The following is a 16,964-nucleotide window of genomic DNA, read 5'->3' as shown; positions in this document are numbered from 1 at the left end:
CGACGCAAGCGGATTCCCCAGCAGTTTCTACCGACGTCCTGCTGCTTTCAATATTTCTTGTTTCCCCGCGAAGTTCGATTAAGTCTCAGGTATGATCTCTCCTTATAGCTGGCGAGCTTCCTTACGTAGTCTAATGGACTTTAAACGACCCTCCCCGATAGTCGACAGACTCTAAAATGTTCCCGACGACAGGTCCTTGGCTCAGACCCCTTGAGCCGCCTCGCGTCGCCATAGTCGTCAGGTTGTAATCTTTGATTGACCTGATGGCTATACTTTGACTTTCGCCTTGTCCAAGCCTCAGTCAAAGTGGGGGCTCTGTAGACACCTCATTTCTGCACCTCCCGCAAACTACCCGGTGATGATTGGGCCGCATGTTTGATTCGCGGAACGATTTGTGACAGTTCGTAAGATTATCGTCAAGTGATTGCTCAAATATTAATGTCAACCTCTTAGTTGTCATCTACGTCCCGATACGGTCGTTTTGGCGAGAATTAGAGTACATTCGAGTCCGGGTCAAAAACCGTCTCCATTTTCTCGATAATCTGTTAAATCCCGAGTCGGAATGTTCGGAATGTTCCCGATATTTCTATTCCATATTTCATAAATTTTATCTTTTGGCAAATAATATCCCGTAATATTCACAAGATAATCGAATTATTTCCGTCCTACCATAACTCAAACGCGAAATCTTTCTTCAAAGAGAGAAACCTCTCCTGGAATAGACGCAGCAGTCTTTGCGCCTCTTCCAAGAGACGCAGAGGTCTGCCGCGCCTTTTCCCAGTGCCCTTCTTTGCATGATTTACGTATCTTTTTCATATCTTTCCGAGATTCACTTCCAAAGAGTCTCCGAAACCCTAATTCCTTCACGTGATTAGTATAAATAGGAGCTTTCGTTCCTCATATTTCTCACGCGAGTGTCCGCCCTTCTCTTCTCCCTTTGCATTCTAGACTTCGTTCTTACTAATTGGCGCCTACATGCTTGGACTTCCGACCACGTAAGCTCGGATCCTTCCGGTACCAAACCTCTCCGTTGCATGACCGACCAATTTGACCAACTACACTCAATCAACTTAATTAATCAATCGTTTTCCTCTTACAAGGGCACTCTCTTTGCATTCGCGTCGAGCATCACTAGTCGATATCTTAGTCCTTCTCGTTTCGTCAACATGTAAGTCTGAGGGTGTATAATTCCTCTTTTATTTATTGTATTTTATTTATCGTATCACCATTGTAAGATTTATGTCGAAAACACCGTTAAAACCGATTTCTAAAACCGTCTTTAAAACCTCTTTTTACGGATTTTCAGAAGACTGACAATCGAGAAAAGACGCAAAGAATCGCCGCGCCTCTTGAAGGAGCGCAGCTTCTGCCGCGCCTCTTCGTGAGGGCCGCAGCTTCTCGCTTCTTTTCTTCTTCTTCGTCCTCTGTAATTTCGTCTTGCTTTTGTTTATTTTGTTTGTTTGATTAATTCTTCGTTCACATGGTAGTTTAATAATCATATGTATATAATTCATCATCATTAACATGTTTAGTTCATTATCATTCCGACTTAAATCCCTTATAATTCATATTTGCGGGTTTTCGTCATTAATATTCAAATCCGGGTTTTATAGATTCAATTCGTTCATATTGAGTTTCTGGAATTCATCCTTTGATACATTCTAATCTGTCTTTCATCATGTTTTCGTCATTAATTCATCATACTCATCATGTTAGTCTAATTAATTTAGTTAGTTTGTTTAAATCACTAATTAACATCATTATTTCATGTAATTAATTCGTTTGCATCCGTATCATTCATATTTATTGCTTTTATGACTCCTTCATATGTAAATAATACATTAAATTACTTTCATCCGAGTCAAATAATCTAAACAATCATTAAATTCATCAATTAATATTAACGATTTGCAGTTCCGGCTTCACAGCCAGAACTCACCCTTGGAACAGACGCAAAGAATCGCCGCGCTCTTCTTCAGGGCGCAGCTCTGCTGCGCCTGTTCCAGGATGAGTTCTGTCCCTGAACTCCGTTTCTGCCTTGACCTAGTTTAATTAGTCTACGTTTAATTAACTATTATCCGTATTATCACCCTAATTCCTGTTCGTTAATTCTTTCTTTTATTCTTTTATTTCTTTTTTTTCAAATTATCCGTTTTAAAGGTATTTTCGACATAAATCGCCTAATCCGATGTAATTATTGTAATTTTCCATTATTGTAATTTATCGTTATTGTATTTCTTTTATTCTTTGTATGCTTTCACATGTAAATCAACATTAAATCCAACTTCGACCCAATTGTATGCTAATTACGTGTCAACCGACTTAGTTAAATTCTCACATGCTAGGATTAATCTATGGATGTTGCATTGCATGCATATAGCCGACGATATATCGAGTACGAATAAACTCCCTAATCATTAGTAGAGGCCGCTATCGAGGCGGGCGGGATTAGGTGTTCGATCAAAAGAGCTTCCTAATACGCACCCTCACCCCTTACTCCAGATCTCCGTGAGCACCCGTGTTCATTGGCATCCACGGGAGTCATTCTAGACATAGAATGCTAAGGGTAACGATTGCTTAGTGTTCATGTCACTACTTTGTGTCTTGACATGATACGAGGTATTCGAATGGTTCCAATTTCCCATAAAAATTGGTGGCGACTCCATACAAAATGCAAACGCTTGTCCCCGTTTCTCACCAAGCGCCCCCGTGGGCGGCCCGCTGTCCACACCTTACTGCTGGGTTGTACGTTTTAAATGCAGGTTTCCATTATAGGAATTTGGCTCGAGCTAAATGGTCATTTTCATGCAAAATCATTGTATAATTGGCGACTAAAAATGGTTTATTGGCGACAAAAACGTCGCTAACATTCTGATTCAATTTTTTAGGTGACGCCGAAATGGCGACTAAAGGCAAATCAGTCGCTAAAATGGCGACGGAAAACTCCAAATTAGAGACTGAAATGGTCGCTAACCGTCTGATTCTATTTTTTGAATGGCGAAAAAATGGTGACTGAAAAGGTGGCGTCGCTATATTTGTGACTAAAATCCGTCGCCAATCCAAGCTAATCCGTTGCCAGTTTGGCGACCAAACTTCCCTTCTGTCGCCATTTTAGCGACAACCAGCAGTTGCATTTCCGTCGCTATTTGGGGACTAAATGTGCCGTCGCCATTTTGGCGACTGAAATCCGTCGCCCGAGTCAATTTAGGCGACTACACGTTGCGACGTCACTTGAACGACTACTTTCGGTCGCCAATTTAATTTTAGCGACGAATTTCAGTCGCCTATTTTGATCGCCCGAGAACTGATTTCTGGTAGTGATATGATTATTAAAACTTCTGTGTTACTAAATAGATTTTTAACATTATATATCTCAAATTGTACCAATTTATTTTTGCATAAATTTGTTTATCCAAATTATTTATAAAATCTTACGATCTTCAATTCGGTCCTATAATCCGATACCATTACTATATCTTCGATCTAAAGTAGGACCCGATCCTAAAAACCTTGCAAAAGACTTATGGTTTATATAGTCCCATAGTTCCACCTAACCAATTTCTTGAGGTTGTGCTCCTACACTAGGAACCTAGATGTTATTCATTTATTCCCAATCTCCCTTTAACTAAAAGAATAAGAATACTTATTTCCCTCTCTAACTCTTCTCTCTACATTTTCTCTCTGAAAATCCCCCCCCCCCCAAAAAAACCTAAACTTTGCTCCACTTCAGCCGCCACCCACCCATCTACTCTCCCTCTCCTTCAATCCTTTCGCCGGAGATGCGGCTTTCTGGGCCCATCTCCGGCGACCCTCACTTCCGTATACATTAAAACACTTTTAATCAATTTCTGTCCTTTTTCTTGGGATCTGGCTTTTTCCGACTTGTTGCTCTGATCGGCGTGCTTTTCCGGCCTCCCTCTTTCCTGCTTGTTGGTCCTTGTGTCGTCGTTCCCTGTGTCGTCGTTGGTCTCTAAGGTGGTGTTCTTTTCTGGTCGGTCTCCCTCTGTTAATCGTTTTAATCGGTGTTTGTCGTTGCCACTTTGGGTTTCTGTCCCTCCGATTCCTCGTCCTGTCACAGATGACCTTGCATGCAAGCTTTTGTCGGTTTCCGACTTCTTTGGGTTCGGTTTGTGTTGTGCCGTTGGTGTCCTTGAGCATAGCTCTTCGGGTCAGTTAGGGACCGATAGGTGATCCCCCCATTTCCCCCATCTATTGGTCTTTAGCCCTTGTTTTTGTGTCTTTGACTTTTGCTCTTCGGGTCGGTTTGGGACCGATTGGTGATCCCCCCATTTCCCCCATCTTTCGGTCCGTCGTCCCGTGTGTGTCTTGTGTCTGGGTTGGTTGGCTTTTGCATGCAAGGCTGTGGTCCTGGGAGGATTCGCTTGGTGAAATGGGTGTCCTTTGTTGGTTTGTTTGGTGTTTGTCGGGTCTGTCTAGTAGGCTACCTTTTGGCACCATCGGTCTGTCCGGGTTGTGCTGGTGGCTCGGTCCATCTTTTGGTTGAGGGTGGAGCTGGAGGTTTGTTGGTTTGTTTCTGTTTTGGTTTTCGGAGTGCTGATCCCGGTCGTCTTGGACACTAGTTGGTTGTTGTGTTTTTTTGTGTGGTTGTGTCGGATGGATTGTGTAGGTTTGGGTTGGTCTGTGGTGTTGGGTGGTTTGGATGGGGTGGTCTTTCACTTTTAATGTCCTCGTTTTGCTTTCTTTTTGTTATGTTTTTCCAAATAACCTCCCTTTATGGGAGACTTTCTGCTAAGATTAGTTATGTTAGATGGAATAATGGCATGTCAAGGGTGTCGTTGGTAGTAATTGATGGACGGTTGGTCAGGGGGAAATTTCTTGCCTTTATTATCACCTTACTTCCTTTCTTGAGTTGTTGGTCTTTGGACTGTTGGGACCGATCGTCACGGTGTAGGAGATTCTTCTCCACTGAAGACAAGCTTGTTCAGCTCGTTCTTCCTCCTTTCTTTCTACGCTCCTGTGGCGTAAGTGCACCTGGCTCGTCTCGTTGGCTTATGGAAGTTAGTATTGCTGATGTTTTGGGCGAAGCGGCTCGTGGCCTTTCTACATCATCTTACCAGCTTGTCACTAGGCGTCTCTTTTGTTATGAGACGGTTTTAGTTTTATTAGATTTATGGTCTGGTTTTCTCTTAGCTACTGTTCAATGTAATACTATTAGGATTGCTCATGCTATAGCTTTGTCTATAGCCTAAGATAGCGATCTTTTTCATTCTGACAAAAAAAAAAAAAAAAAAAAAAAAAAAAAGAATAAGAAACTCTAGAATTTTTCCCGCTCAAATTTTTAGTAAGGAATTGGACCTTCTATATTTGGCTATATTATTCTTTTGAAATATTCTATACAAATTGGGCCTAACAAGCGAACATATAATTTTTAATAGAAGTATCTTTCAAGACTAATGTGTGAAATAAGATTGAAATATACCAAATTATGTAGCATAACAAATCTTTCACCATAAATAAAATATACCAAATAATATTCTTACGAGATTTAGTTGTTGCCACATTTTTAATTCATCCCCACTAAACTAAAAGAATAACAGTTGCTCACAATTTTCCCGCTCAATTGATTGATAAATATGATAGGCTCACATTAAAATTATGACTTTTAATTTATTGACTAAATATTCCATCCACAGAATAAAATATTACAATCAAATCAAATGCCAACTAAAAATAGGCTTAACACTGCCATTATTTACGCTTATTATACTCGTAGTATACTAATTTGTTCTTTTTTAAGTTGGTGGTTGGAGTTGATAAAGTTTCAATTTTATTTGTTTTTTTTTCTAAAATAAATTGTTTTTTTTTTAAGTTAACTAATCTTTACTAATATGGGTGGTTCTTTTTAAAGGATAAGGAAAAAGAATCAATAATTCTAATTTTCTTATTAAAAATAAAAGAAAAAAGAATACAGGGGTAAATAATATTTTTAATTGTTTGTAAATCGTCCTTCTAGATGTGTCGTATACTGTTTATATATATTTCCATTATAAGGTCAATATGCGCTTTATAATAACAGATATCGACCCTATATTAGATTATGTTATTCCATAATAGTTAGCTATCATTATTTTTAATAATAAAAATAGGTTCACATAAAAATAACTTAATCGAAACGTCTTTTGAATAGTAAACCTTTTTTTTATAATTTTATTAATATTATAATCAGTACATTACAACACACTATTATAACTAATACTCATTTATGTAAAAAAAAAAATTAATTTTTACAAAGCTCAATTAATTTAAACCTCACAAATGCCGTGCTTTAGCACGGGATCTCAACTAGTAAGGAATTAAGATAGAAACACTTATTTTTTTTAAGTTGTGTGGCTAAGGGACAATTGCTATGAAGGTGGCATTAGATGGTGGAAAGTTCACTTTTTGTCAATCCAAAAATTGGCCATTACTGTGTAGCCTTGATTCTCCAAGGGTTCTCTTTGGATTGACACAAAGTTTACAACATGAGGAATTTGAGTTATTATCTGCAAAAATTGCTACTCATTTCATATAGTTGAATTTTCTCTATTCCAAATGATGTATAGAAAGTATTTTGAAAAATTTAGTAAAATTCAAATTTCATCCTTTACGCTTTACGGCGTCTCAGCTCACCTGGTTAATGGTTATACTATGTAGTTCCGCGAAGGGCATACTTCACATAACGGGGAGATCCATCATATATAGGGGTGTTAATGAGACGAGACAGCTCGCGAGCTACTCGAGATCGGCTCGGTCAAAGCTCGGTCAAAGCTCGGCTCGTGCGAGCTCGGCTCGGGCTCGGGCTCGGCTCGAGAGCTTAACGAGTCAAGCCTAGCAAAGGCCGACTCGACTCGAAAAGCTCGTGAGCGGCTCGAATTTGTGTGATTACATAGAATATTGCTCATATTTTATAAAAATATCTTATCATGATTATATTTTTGTATCACATATATCAAATGTCTCGCTGGTTTGCCAAATATTTTTACATATAACCTTCGAGCCTTATTATTGAAAATATCGAAAGAAAAAAAAATAAAAAAATACAATTTTATATAGGCTCGATTTGGGCTCGAGTTTGGCTCGAGCTCGCGTTAAAGCTCGCAAGCTTTATAACGAGCACATTTTTTTCAAGCTCGGGTAAGCTCGAGATCGGCTCGAGCTCGAGTTTTGGTTCTTGAGCACAAGCCGAGCAAGGCCAAGCTCGGGCTCGGCTCGGCTCGTTAACACCCCTAATCATATATGCTCTCTTTATAACCATGTGTGAATTACTATAAATGATGATATACAATGCTACATCGAAACATAAATCATATTTACAATCGGGGATCTCCAAATAATTCCCTAAAGACAAAAATGAGCCTAAAATCTTAAGAAAAGGTTTGACCGGGTCGAATTAGTCAATACCTTCCAAATATAAGGCATCAACTAGTCAATAATCTAACACTAACTAATTAGGAAAAAAATGACAAGGCTTGAAGGAAACTGAAGATGAGTGTACAAGTCCAGAAATGTAAATGAGATATACTCCAAGTTGGTGCTGCCCCGGACATATGATTACTGTTACTTGGTGTTGCTTGAGGCTCAACGGAGGCTATTGGAGAAACTTTTGCTGAACCTTGAGGACTTATTGGTAGCGTGTTCGACTCCGTCACGTAATTACCTAAGTTTAAAACTCGTCAATCACATAATAACTCGAATAATTTAAACAGCAAACTGAAAACTAAGGGCTTTTAGTAAATGCTGTTTATAGCTATCGTGATCAAAAAGTTAGGTTCTTGTCAATCCTTCTGTAGGTCCAAATGACCAAATGGAAAGACAAATTTTTGTGTTTTCCTCGTAGTTCCTTCTGTAGGTCCAAATGACCAAATGGAAAGACAAATTCTTGATTTTTATTAAAATAAAATATTGCGAGTGATATTTTTATGTTTAGAGAAAAAAATGCATCTTTGTTGCAGTATAACTCTTTTTTCCGATACATGAGAATGCACAAACAAAATGATAATACATCTCACTATTTAGACCTGTCAAACACGTCAGACGCGTGTCCACAAAAAAAACTAAGAATGTGTAGGAAGCGAATAAAAAAGAAACTAGAAGTGTTAGTTTGATACTCACAGTCTGATGCCTTCCAGCCTAACACCATCTTTTCGCGATCAAATACTACGCGATAGCCAGTCATGAAGTTCTCTGTAAAGCATGATCACAAAAGAATGAGGGAACTGATTTTGACAGCATAACCCAGAAGCAACATTGCTGTTTATAAAACAGTGTACCAAGAACTGAAAATTGGGACTGAGGAGAGAACTAAAAGAGACCGACACCATAATGTTGCGTAATCATAGTATACGCCAGCATGGTGTTGAGGAATTCTAGCATGAACCTCTTCACATATAGTTCTAAATTGTTGGCTGGCTAAGTCATTGAGTTGTGTACTTGTGTCACTCATGACTTGGATTCGAAACCTGACATCAAACTGCCCCAGTGGATTCCTTTACACATAAAAACAGATTTTTCTCGAGATTTTGTAGCAGAGGCGTAAATTGAGTACAAATATCTCATGATAATATTATCAAGAGATAATTAAAAGGAGTTGGTCTCATATTATATCTAACATCAAACTGTTTTTCAATGGACTAACTGTAAAAGGAGATACTCACGGCCAATGATATTTACTCCTTCGCTTTTCACAATCCCCAGGCAGTAGATTACATCTCCAGTCTGGATGAAACAAACCATATTAGACCACCTGCTGACAACTCATCATTTGAATCAACTGTCATGTGCTGATGTGGATAGTGTCATTATGAGAAGGAATTACCTGGGTAGAAACTGTCACCGTAGGATCAATGACATATAACTGATCTCCACCTTTCATCGTCAAGTTGATTGGAGGAGTACTCGGGCTGCTATCTATAGAGCTGAAAGTTAACCAGGGTTAACACTTCAGCCAAAAAATAGAGGGTAATCCATACAAAAACATTTAATCATATGGCTAATGCTGCTTACCTAAGGTCATAGCAGTACTCGAAAGGGATATCTGGATCAGAACTGTGTCTGCTGTCTGTTACCATGGAATCAAACTGAAAAGAAGTGTTTCGGATAAGTTATAGTTGATATAGAATATCACTGACATGAGTCAAAGATTGAGGAGAACTCACATTTTCTGCAATTAGTGCATAAGCTGGATCGTTTAAATATGTGAAAGAAGTACCAGAGTCGAAAATTGCATAAACGCCATCAACTTTGGAGGTTTTGCCTCCCACAATAATCTGTTCTATGCTAATGTTATAGTGTGGGCTGGCAGTTTCAAAACACCAATTGTCAGTAACTCACATGAGAGGAACTAGAACCAACAAACTACCTGAAGCTATTTGACCCGACCCAAATGATTAGTTTGGAACAAAAACCTTAATATGAAACGACCAGAAAATGCCGCGAAAATAACATGATTGACCTGATTAGTAAATAATAACCATTGATTCGAAAATGACCCAAACTCAAACAACAGAAATATCCTGATAACAGCGCACTCCAAACGACCTGAACGGCCTGTTTGCCAGGTCTAATATTGTGAACTTTGATCTTGAAACAAGAAATTGTTGAGACGAGTATTTCAAAGAAAAAGGTGATTGCTTACGTTAGTTGCCTAATAATGAAAGGTGTTTTACTTTGGTCCGAGCTGCCCTGATCTCCGAAAGTAATTCTACCTGTTCCATCATCTCCGAAACACATAGAGAAAGAATTTACGGCAACTTTTCTACTGGCGAGAATGCTAGGAACAGAAATACTTTTAAGGCCAAGCCCGAGTAAACCGTTGGGAGCTCCCCCATCTAAAAAAGATCCTGTTTGATCCTCGCCGCAGCTGCATAAATTAAGGATTATCTGGTTATAGAGATTAGACGGCTGTACTGCAAATGACATTATAGACTTTGAAGTCAAATTCTATAGGTTGCTATTAGTTCAAATTATTCCCGAAAAAATAAATCATGTGTGTATAATCCAAAGGACCTTGGTGGAATAACAAAAAAGCCTGAAACTGAAAACAACAACAACAACAACAACATCAGAGCCTTAATCCCAAAATGATTTGGGGTCGGCTGACATGAATCATCTTTTCGAACCGTCCATGGGTGAACGCACGCCTCAAAATGCGAATAAAAAAAGGGAAGATGAAAAACAAAAAGGAAGAACGAAAATGTAATGGAAAGTCAAGGTGAACTTAGGGGTTTTAAAATCGAATTCCGTCTTTCTTTTATAAAAACTTAAAATTTAAATCGAGAGAAAAGATTAAAACGATTTTTAAAAACCGAAATAGAGTTAAGGATCCGGAATGAACCAGATGAAATCTATAAGAAAGTGGTTGGTGAAAAAGTGTAATAAAGGAGAGAAAAATAAATAAATTAATTTCTTTAAATTAAATAAAAAAACACTAAATATGTCAAAAAACATCAAATACTAAAAATCCACATGTATCCTTTCCCTCCATTGTGCCCTCTCCGTCACCATACTCTCCTCAAGCCCCAGAACTCTCATATCGTGCTCTATCACTCTCAACCATGTCCTGTCTCGGTCTTCCTCTCGCCTCTAGGGACCTTTTTCTGTTCTCCAAGTCTCCTCCTAACTGGTGCGTCCATAGGTCTCCTTCTCACGTGGCCAAACCATCTTAGTCGGTTTTCCATCATCTTGTCCTCTATTGGCGCCACTTTTACCTTTTCCCTAATCACCTCATTCCTTAACCGATCTTTCCTTGTATGTCCGCACATCCACCTCAACATGCGCATCTCCGCCACACTCATCTTTTGAATGTGACAATGCTTCACGGCCCAACACTCGGAGCCGTAAAGTAGGGCAGGCCTAATTGCCGTGCGATAAAATTTTCCCTTTAATCTTTGGGGCATATCTTTATCGCATAGAAACCCTGAAGCACTCTTCCATTTCAACCATCCCGCTTTAATTCTGTGAGCCACATCTCCGTCTAACTCCCCATCTTTTTGAATAATAGATCCTAGATATCTGAAGAAATCCGAACCCTCAACAACATTCCCATCGAAAATAATACTCCCTGCCTCTGTCGATCTCAACCCCGCCACCTTAGTGAACTGACACCTCACTAGTTGGAAATTTATACCATCAGAAAAGACCTGTGATACACACCTCAGGCTCTGTTTGGCTTCGAGGAAAATATTTACAATCGGACTTAATGAAAGGTTTTCTGTAGGTCGGTTGTTTAGCAAAAAAAAATGGAAGGAAAACGAGAGGTGTAAGAAAGAAAATTTGACATTTCATAGTTTCAAAGGGTAAACCAGTTACGCTTGGAAGGACAATGTAATTGCCCTGAACCAAGCAGAGCCTTAATTCAGACAAAGTTGCTCCTAAAGCATTGAAGCACAAAAGGAAACTACAACCGTAAGATGGGAAACAAGTATTAACAGGTAAACATGAATGGCCACTTACCCAAAGGGAACCTTTGCGCGTACCGGTTTAGAGAGAGTATCATCTGTAACAAGATGCAATACATCCTCAACTAAGTACCCAGATGAGGATGTGTTGGCAGAAAGATACATAATACTGTAGTCACATGTGCGTGATGATCCCGAGCAGCTTGTTCTATGTCCACACAGAGAACTGTTGCAGGGAACTTTAGTACCAGTGGATGATGTACTTGGGCTGTAAATGTTAAAGTCTAGCTGAGACCAAAAACACACAAAAAAAGGTATGAGAGAAATAGGCAATCCCTTCTTCATCTGACATATAAATAAATATCTTCACTAATTTAGTCTGAGTGCTATTCTTGCACACACTTATTCAAAATGACAGTGAAATTCATATTGAACGGGAAAGGGAGAAGCCTATTGAATGTATTCAATATTGACTATGATCCTTTTAATTACCACTATGCCTCTAACAAAGCTTCTGCTATAAATGGTATATCTGTGCAAGGGTTCGAACTATAGGCGATGTAATAGTTCTCACCACTAAAACTACAGTGCGTCCAAAAGACAGCACGGACCAGACGGACATAGAAATAAAAACAAAAGAGCAAAATGAAAGGAACTGCTCCTGTAAGTAGTTAACTTTCAAAAAGCAACCAAGATGAATAACTTAGCACAACAACTGAAAGAGATGTCTCAAACTCTCAACCACTCATCTACCAAATAAACACATGGGGAGTAATTAATATGTAATTTTGGTATCCTTCTAGTATCAAATATAGAAATTTCTATTAAAATCATCGAATTGTTTGTTGCGTAAGGTGGGAGCTCTCAATTCATTATTATACAATCCAAATGTGTCCATGTGAACAGAAGTTGGAGGGCACATTACAAGCCCAAAACAAATCATAGAGCATGAAGCAGGAATACATTAACGATACTCAAGTACTATTGTGTAAAATTACGGCCGAAAGCTAACTCCATACAGCCGATACTACATATTCAAAGAATGGTCTAAGACTCTAAGCATGTATTAGAAGATAATACGGAGTATACAATTAATCATCAACAAAAAACGAGAATATACCTCTTGCGATCTAATTCTAACCCCTTTGACACAACTGTCACAATCGCAAGGTAACCAAAAGAGGTCACTCCCCGTGTCTAGTGCCACCAAAAACCACATTGCCGGCGTACCTACGGTCACATTTGCATATTGCAAGCTGCATTCAATTGAGCAACTGTTTCATTATAATCTGGTTGATTAACTTAAAGAACTACAAGTAAATAAATACTCTCTTTGTTTCAATCATTTGTTTACCGTTGATTAAAGACATTTCACAAAAAATAAGTAGTAAACAAACGATAGAAAGGAGTAACTAAAAACATTTTCTACCATGATTAATTAGTACTTGTATTATACTATAATGGCCATTATAGGTAATTGCGCATCCAATGCTCAAAAAAGAATTGCAAAAGCTACCTAACATAACAATAACATGCCAACTACTTTTCTTTAACACACAATCCACTTTTCCTTTACCAAATGCAACAAGATTATTCACCTCCGTACTAGTGAGCTGTGAGCCTAGAAACCCATTTAATAGGAAAGAGTGAAAAACCCATGATAATACAATTTAGTTAGTTTAATTGATAAAGTTTACATCTTAAAACACGTGCTGCAACACAGCGGTTTGGTAAACGGTGGCTCAAAGCCAAAAAAAAAAAACGTAGTTTATTTTCGCAGTACATATTTTACTCATTACAGTACTTTTTACACCAATTTTTCCATTTGTTTACCCTTGACTAAAAATCATCAAACTTAATTCTCTCCCCCCCTTCACTCTATTGCTAAATCTTTAACTTCCTTCAACCCTTTCAAATTCTTCAATTATAAATGATTATTCAATTATTGAGCATGTATTTATTCACCAATACATTACTAATAATTAATTTGACTATTTATTAAAATTTTGTATCTTTATTAATTAGGGTTTATGTTCAAATTAATTGGGAATTTACCGTCAAATTCACTTCGCAAGATATTATAGTCTCATTTGATTTAAAACCTATTTTCCTAGAAATAGGTGTAACCTGCAAACTCAAAACTATTGCTTCCCCCCTCAAAGGTTCAAACCAATTTTCACTAGCATTTGCAACAAGGAGAGCAGCATAGTTCGTGTACGGAGTACTTAGTTTAATTAGCCCTTTACCAAGTATACAACAATGGGTTATATTTATTTTTCAAGGTAGTACGTAATTGTATTATAAATACACTAGATGCGTTTGTAAAAATAATTTATCAATACCGTAAATGTATTTGTGAAAAATAATTTTTCAATGAAGTACATAATTTATTAATGCAGTACATAATTTACCAACGGAGAATTGGTATGCTTAATTAGAGAGAATACCCTAGAGAGAGATTAGAGAGAGAAAATAAAAAAGGGAAATGAGAAGGGTACAATTGTCAAAGTGTACTACGCTGAGTAAAATGTGTACTGCGAAAATCAGCACCCAAAAAAACAAAAAAAAAAAATTGCAAATGAGGGTTGGGTTGAAACTATGGCAGAGAATAAATCCACATAAGATTTGAGAACAAAATCCCTACTTTAGTAGATTTTCCTCTACAAGTCTTCGTTGTTTTGCATGTACTAATAAAAGTCAACGTTACTTCTTATCTGACCCTTGATTCACCAAACTGTTCTAACTTCTAAAACGCATCTACAAAAGGTTGATGCAACTCATGCATTACGGGTGAAGTTCGGCAGAGAAGGTAAAAAATAAAAGTCGGTATCATTGCCCCCTTAAATCGCTACCAAAAAAAAAACGATTTACAAAAATACGGAGTAACATATTTGTGTTGGATGATTTTATCTAATTAACCAAATACCCCAATAAGAAAATGCTTTGTTATACACTTACACCGATTACCTGAGTACATTTTTATAGGAAATTTCTGTTTTAAAAAAAAAAAAATTCGAACTTTACAAACAAATTTCAAGAATTTGCGTTTCTTAAGTATGGTAGATGACAATTTACAAATTATAATATTTTCTTTTCCGGACATAACATAATTACTACTCCGTGTCCGGCGCTCTTATTTACGACTTGCCCACAAGCTCGACCGTTTCTTACTCCTCTAACTCAAGTGTTGGTCTAGCTTAAAACGGTTTAACACTAAGTTAGGAGTACTTGTAGTATCAAACTATACATTTAAAACATAAATCTCGCTAAAACACGGATAGTTAATAAAAAAGTTCCAAGATATACCCCCTCCATTCAAGTTCACCCTACCATTATCTATTTTGCACACTATTTATAGTTAAAACATTAAATTTCAATTTTCTCCCAATAAGTGAAAATATATTTACGTGAGATTTTGTTTTATTCGTCGTTAAGAGTATATTAAAAATATCTCACTTTTATATTTTTTGTAAATACCTAGCTAACTATATTTAGAGCGTAAAAGACGCGTGACAAACGTGAAAAAAGAAAGCGTAGTGTGCAGTTGAATGGAAGAGTAGTAATTTAATATAAAACCGTCTTATAATATTTGCTACTTAATTGATGACAAAAGAAAAGGGAGGGTAAGAAAGAGTACAATCCAAAGAGGCTTATCCGGTGAGTGGTGTTGCCAGACGAGAACGTAAGAGGAGTTTTCGCCGCGGCGGCGGAGGATGAGGAAGAAGAAGAAAGACGTCGACCATGTATAACAGCATCACGGTGGGCCATGGCAGCGTAGTATTCCACAGTACCCTTCTCCGGCAGCTCACTACTATCCAAAACCCGTTTAACCGGATCCGAAAACCTGTGATGAATATCAAACCCGAATGTCCCGTACCCGTATATAGGTTGGGCTGTCCAGCCCAATATTAGGACTAATAGGAACACGCCACGTGTGTTTGTACTTGAACACCTGAAAGTGAAAGACATGCTGTTTGTTTTATTTATTTAATTAAATTAATCAGATTTTTATTTTGCGACAAAGTGAAGTAATGAAGAGTATATGTTTAGAGAGAGAAAAGAGTGTTGTCTAAAAAAAAAAAAAAAAAGAGAGAGAAAAGAGAGATGGTTTGGGTTTGGTGTCGAGTTTATAGAGATGATGTGGGTGGGTCCATAACACGTAATGAAAAAGCCACCTCTTTTTCTGTTCGGTTTGAACATGAGTCATAATTTGTTACATCAATCAATAATGAGTAGGAATGAAATATTGGAATTTTGGAGGAGGGGAGTGTCAACTATGTCAAGTGTCAAATGTTTTAATTGCGTCATTAATTGTTTGATTGAATGTTAAAAATAGAGGGAAGAAAAAGGGGAGCGGATTTAGAATAAAGAGAGAACTGAATTAAATTGAACTGAACTGAAATTAATATAGTTGAATTAAACTAAATTGAATTTAATGGAGTTGAATTGAAGTAAATAGTTAATTTGTGAAAAGAAGAGCTGAACTAAACTTGAATGAAGCTAAACTAAACTGAATTGAATATAGGTCAACTGAACTGAAATGAGTTGAAATTAAGTCCAAAAGAACAGGGCCAAAATTATTGACTAATATCATTTCCCTTTCATTTGGGTACTCGAATAAGGAAAACGTTTACGTTTACGAAGTGTATATTTTTTTCCTTTAATTTTCACTATTTAAACGAAGCTTAAGTTAGGCTCTGTTCTTTCTGGCTTAATTTCAGCTCACTTCAGTTCAGCTCAGCTCTATTCAGTTCAGTTCAGCTCAGCTCAGTTCAGTTCAGCTCAGCTCTATTCAGTTTAGTTCAGTTCAGCTCAGCTCCCTTCAGTTCAGCTCAGCTCAGCTCAGCTCCACAAAATTCAGGCCATTTCAATTTCGCATATCTTAAACTTAATAATTTTTATTAATATTTTTAATGTTATTTGCTTATTTATTTATTTATTTATTTATTTATTATTATTATTATTATTATTATTATTATTATTATTATCATTAATTAATGAACCTCATTATTGTTATCATTTTGAATATTATAGTTATTAAAGTCAATAATATTCATATTAATAAAATTAATAATATTAATAATAATATTATTATTATTAATATGAATATGAAAATGAATATTAATTATTAATAATATGATTAATAATATTGTTAATTTTAATATTACTATTATTAATACCTAATTGTTTTTTCATATACGAAATTTAATCTTTCACATACACTTTTTAATAAACGTTCTAGTTTGTACCCTTTTCACCTAAAACTGAACCAAATGGACTCTTGAATCAATATTTTTCCCTAAAACTTAATTTAATTGCTCAAATGATTTAAAACTTACAAGATGGATTCTAATTTATCAAATAATAAATTAGTTTACTTGTTTATCAATTATTAATATTATTTATTGAGTTTTAATTAATCAATCAAAATTTATTTGTTGGTTAAAGATGAAATTAGGGCCGCCTATCGATTTTTATTAATCTAATTAATAAAATTAGGATTGTTGTTGCTTCGTGGTGGCTACCTAATCACTCAAATCTGGATGATATATGGCTAGACTTTGAACA

General features: G+C 36.8%; 1 protein-coding gene across 8 annotated transcripts in view; it reads right to left on the bottom strand.

The window, feature by feature from the left end:
- Nucleotides 1–7,240: 7,240 nt before the first annotated feature.
- Nucleotides 7,241–16,964, bottom strand: part of LOC141643340 (aspartyl protease family protein 1) — a 20,714-nt gene continuing 10,990 nt past the window's right edge. For 5 of the 8 annotated variants that reach the window (XM_074452466.1, XM_074452469.1, XM_074452467.1 and 2 more), the window contains 10 exons: nt 15,034–15,348; nt 12,517–12,652; nt 11,452–11,684; nt 9,635–9,859; nt 9,156–9,294; nt 9,004–9,077; nt 8,816–8,915; nt 8,655–8,715; nt 8,113–8,184; nt 7,241–7,657 (listed from right to left, as the gene is read on the bottom strand). In XM_074452466.1, the coding sequence (XP_074308567.1) occupies nt 7,449–7,657; nt 8,113–8,184; nt 8,655–8,715; nt 8,816–8,915; nt 9,004–9,077; nt 9,156–9,294; nt 9,635–9,859; nt 11,452–11,684; nt 12,517–12,652; nt 15,034–15,164 (1,380 nt within the window). In that variant the 5' untranslated portion in view covers nt 15,165–15,348 and the 3' untranslated portion in view covers nt 7,241–7,448. Of the gene's footprint in view, nt 7,658–8,112; nt 8,185–8,654; nt 8,716–8,815; nt 8,916–9,003; nt 9,078–9,155; nt 9,295–9,634; nt 9,860–11,451; nt 11,685–12,516; nt 12,653–15,033; nt 15,494–16,964 lie in introns of those variants that run through there. The other 3 variants (XM_074452470.1, XM_074452471.1, XM_074452464.1) reach the window with 2 other exon arrangements.

Source organism: Silene latifolia, chromosome 2 (assembly GCF_048544455.1).
Source record: "Silene latifolia isolate original U9 population chromosome 2, ASM4854445v1, whole genome shotgun sequence".
Lineage (NCBI taxonomy): Eukaryota > Viridiplantae > Streptophyta > Magnoliopsida > Caryophyllales > Caryophyllaceae > Silene > Silene latifolia.
Note: the sequence above shows the minus strand (reverse complement) of the source record. Positions and strands in the feature narration are given on the sequence as shown.